This window comes from Triticum dicoccoides, unplaced genomic scaffold (assembly GCF_002162155.2).
Source record: "Triticum dicoccoides isolate Atlit2015 ecotype Zavitan unplaced genomic scaffold, WEW_v2.0 scaffold31084, whole genome shotgun sequence".
Classification (NCBI taxonomy): domain Eukaryota; kingdom Viridiplantae; phylum Streptophyta; class Magnoliopsida; order Poales; family Poaceae; genus Triticum; species Triticum dicoccoides.
In genome coordinates this window covers 1-2,679 of record NW_021262315.1, presented here as the reverse complement: position 1 = coordinate 2,679, position 2,679 = coordinate 1, and the positions used below count along the sequence as shown (strand labels likewise).

The following is a 2,679-nucleotide window of genomic DNA, read 5'->3' as shown; positions in this document are numbered from 1 at the left end:
AGTTTAAGTTTGAGAAGTGGACTTTTCCAATATTCTCTGGAGTTAGAGACCATCAGGGATTTACCTTAAGCCCATTATTAGCACCTGTGTCATTCGATGCTTCAACCATAGCTTCGGTCAACAAAGAAAATCTCTAAAGAAGGGTAAAACTGAATCAGATACTTCCTGACACAGAAAAATGAGGAAGCCAAATACTATGATAATAAGTATTGCAAAATAGTCTTTAACATCCAAAAGACAGTTCCTAATTCCCACTTAAAATATTTACCAACATATAATACAACAGTAAAAAGTAGTCTTCAAGGAACTCAAGTAATCAAGTGGCTAGGAAGAAAACCTGTAAAGGCATAATGTAGGCTAAAATACCCAGGCCCCAAGAACATACAGTGAGGATATGCTTCTTGGTCCAATAAGAGCAGGAAACTCAAGACGAATATGATCATAAGCAGGAAAACAGAATTTGCAAATATGAATACAGCATAAGAAAATAATGTAGCACACTAATACCAGCTTACCAAAGAATCAAAGAGGTGATCTGAGCGACTGGTGTTTCTCCCAAGCTCACCAGAAGCTACATTGTTGCCAAGGAGAAATGGTGACCATGACTGGAAAATGGGAAATTAGTTATGCATGTTAGATTTTTAAATTCAATATAGAAGTATAAAACATACAACAGTACATAGTTTGTTGAAAAAACATCTAATACATTATGTCACCCTTTACCTCTTTAACTATAACTAGAGTTGGATGGGAACCAGAATTTGTCAAATATACTCTTGGATATTGCTGCAAGTTAACATCAAAAGCACACAAAATGAGATGAGCCATGAAATGACAATATACTAACTTAACAGCATATAGGTTTTTACATGTTACAGTTTAGTGGTATATCAGTGTAGTATAGTAATGATAAAATGGAGCTCCCCTAAACCACAAAAGGAGCACTGCTTGGGTAGTTAAGTGAATATTAGTCATGCTACACAACAAAAAGAAACATTGCCGAATCAGTGGCTTTTCTCTGCTAACGGATATGAATGAGAATGGCTAACATAGCAGGCCAGAATCTATCTCCCCATTGTCAAAAGTACCATGATAGACAAATGGAGGGACAAGGGGCATGTCAACTTGCACGAAGGTGGCAGAAAGAGAGAGAAAGGGGTAGAGAACATTTCACCTTGCCCAGCTCCATTAAGAGATGGAAACTTGCAATGGTTAGCTCCAAAGAGCTGCTGCTTTGAAAGATCTGAAAGACAGCATCGTACATTCTCCTTCCAGAAGTAAAAGATTTACATAAATAATTCCCATGTCAAACTCAGCAAATACTTCTCACATAAGATTACACGAAATATTCATTCAGTGGAAGAGTGGAATAAGAATGTTTGTAACATACTTGCACATTCACATATGTACTTGATTGGTAGATGCTTTGTTTGCTTGTTACTATGGTCTATGGGTTTCAATACCAAAAGTTGAACGAGTGCTTTCCCATTCAAAGATCATTAAGACAAGGCTAGGGGGCATGATGGAAGATGACTTTCTTGCCACTAGAATGCTACTGCCTCATTTCCGGTTTATAAGGCTTGTGCGTATCCCTTGATTTATAATTTGACCAACATAAGATGAATTATATAGTCTAAAATTAATACCATTAGAAAGTATACGATTTGAAGTTTCTAATGATATATTTTTTACGATATAACTTGTATTACGTTGGTCCATTTGTCAACCTAGAGATACACGCAAGCCTTATAACCGGAAAGGAGGTAGCAGTACTCATAGAAGGTGAAACTGCAGTGCATCACAATTACGAAGATACCAGATTATATGTTTGAAGAAAGAGGAGCAACACTTTAGTCTTCCTTCATGTTCAGGCGTATTTATTTTGGTGTTACTCCGATATGATATTGACACAGATGTGAACACAATCACTCAATACTTCTGTAATAATAAATTGTGGCATGACTTCCCTATTAGTTTGGTACATTGTAATATTGGGATGTACTGAACTTACTGCCCCCCTTTCATTTTGTATCCCACCCATTCGTTGAACAACAATCTACTAATTTGAGCAAGCTAAAAAAATACTGCTCCTCCTCTTGAAACTGAAATGAACAATAAGAAGACGGAAACATGTGCAGATGCAGTATTATATGACTGAACTGGGAAAAATAGAAGCATATACACATATGTCACTATCATGATGCGGAAATGGAATCAGAATATGAGTTAAAGTATATAGTCAGTTCCTTCGTCTTTCTAAGTATCAAAAGATAGTTACAGACTAGTGTCCGTCCTATGAGATGACACAGAAAGGTGAATCATTCAATCAAATTTGCCCGACAAAATAAAGTAAACCATATATCAATTAGCAAGCGAATTAGCTCTGGTAAAGGAATCGAGAGAGTATAGAGCTTTCCACACTGAATAATTCGCAGATTAGTATAAGTATCGTGCTGAACAGCAGGTGTCAGGAGACTAAACTACTTTACGAGCGATGAGTTCCGTACTCAGTGGGGGTCGAGGGTTTGTCGCCGGCCAGGCAGACGGAGCGCACGGCCTCCAAAAAAGCGGCTCCTGAGTAGATTGGTGAGGCAACGAGTTAGCGCCGGGATCAGCAAGCAAGTGGAACGGGGAACGAGACCTACAAATTGTTGGGAGGAACTAAGAGAAGGGGTTGGG

The 2,679-nt window shown here is 38.1% G+C and overlaps 1 protein-coding gene across 1 annotated transcript; it reads right to left on the bottom strand.

Annotated features, from left to right (window-relative positions):
• Positions 1-20: 20 nt before the first annotated feature.
• LOC119345832 (negative regulator of systemic acquired resistance SNI1-like) lies at positions 21-2,657 on the bottom strand. Its single transcript, XM_037615699.1, has 5 exons — positions 2,508-2,657; positions 1,175-1,268; positions 724-786; positions 516-605; positions 21-133 (listed from the first exon to the last, which is right to left on the bottom strand). The coding sequence occupies exons 2-5, from the start codon at positions 1,262-1,264 to the stop codon at positions 53-55; spliced, it is 324 nt and encodes a 107-aa protein (XP_037471596.1). The 5' UTR covers positions 1,265-1,268; positions 2,508-2,657; the 3' UTR covers positions 21-52.
• Positions 2,658-2,679: the final 22 nt, after the last annotated feature.

Excerpts from the sequence above, each read along its gene's own strand:
- LOC119345832 (XM_037615699.1), bottom strand. The coding sequence starts at position 1,264 with ATGTACGATGCTGTCTTTCAGATCTTTCAAAGCAGCAGCTCTTTGGAG. Across the intron at positions 787-1,174 it reads TCTTAATGGAGCTGGGCAAG|CAATATCCAAGAGTATATTT; the intron begins GTGAAATGTTCT and ends GTTAACTTGCAG. Across the intron at positions 606-723 it reads CTCTAGTTATAGTTAAAGAG|TCATGGTCACCATTTCTCCT; the intron begins GTAAAGGGTGAC and ends CCCATTTTCCAG.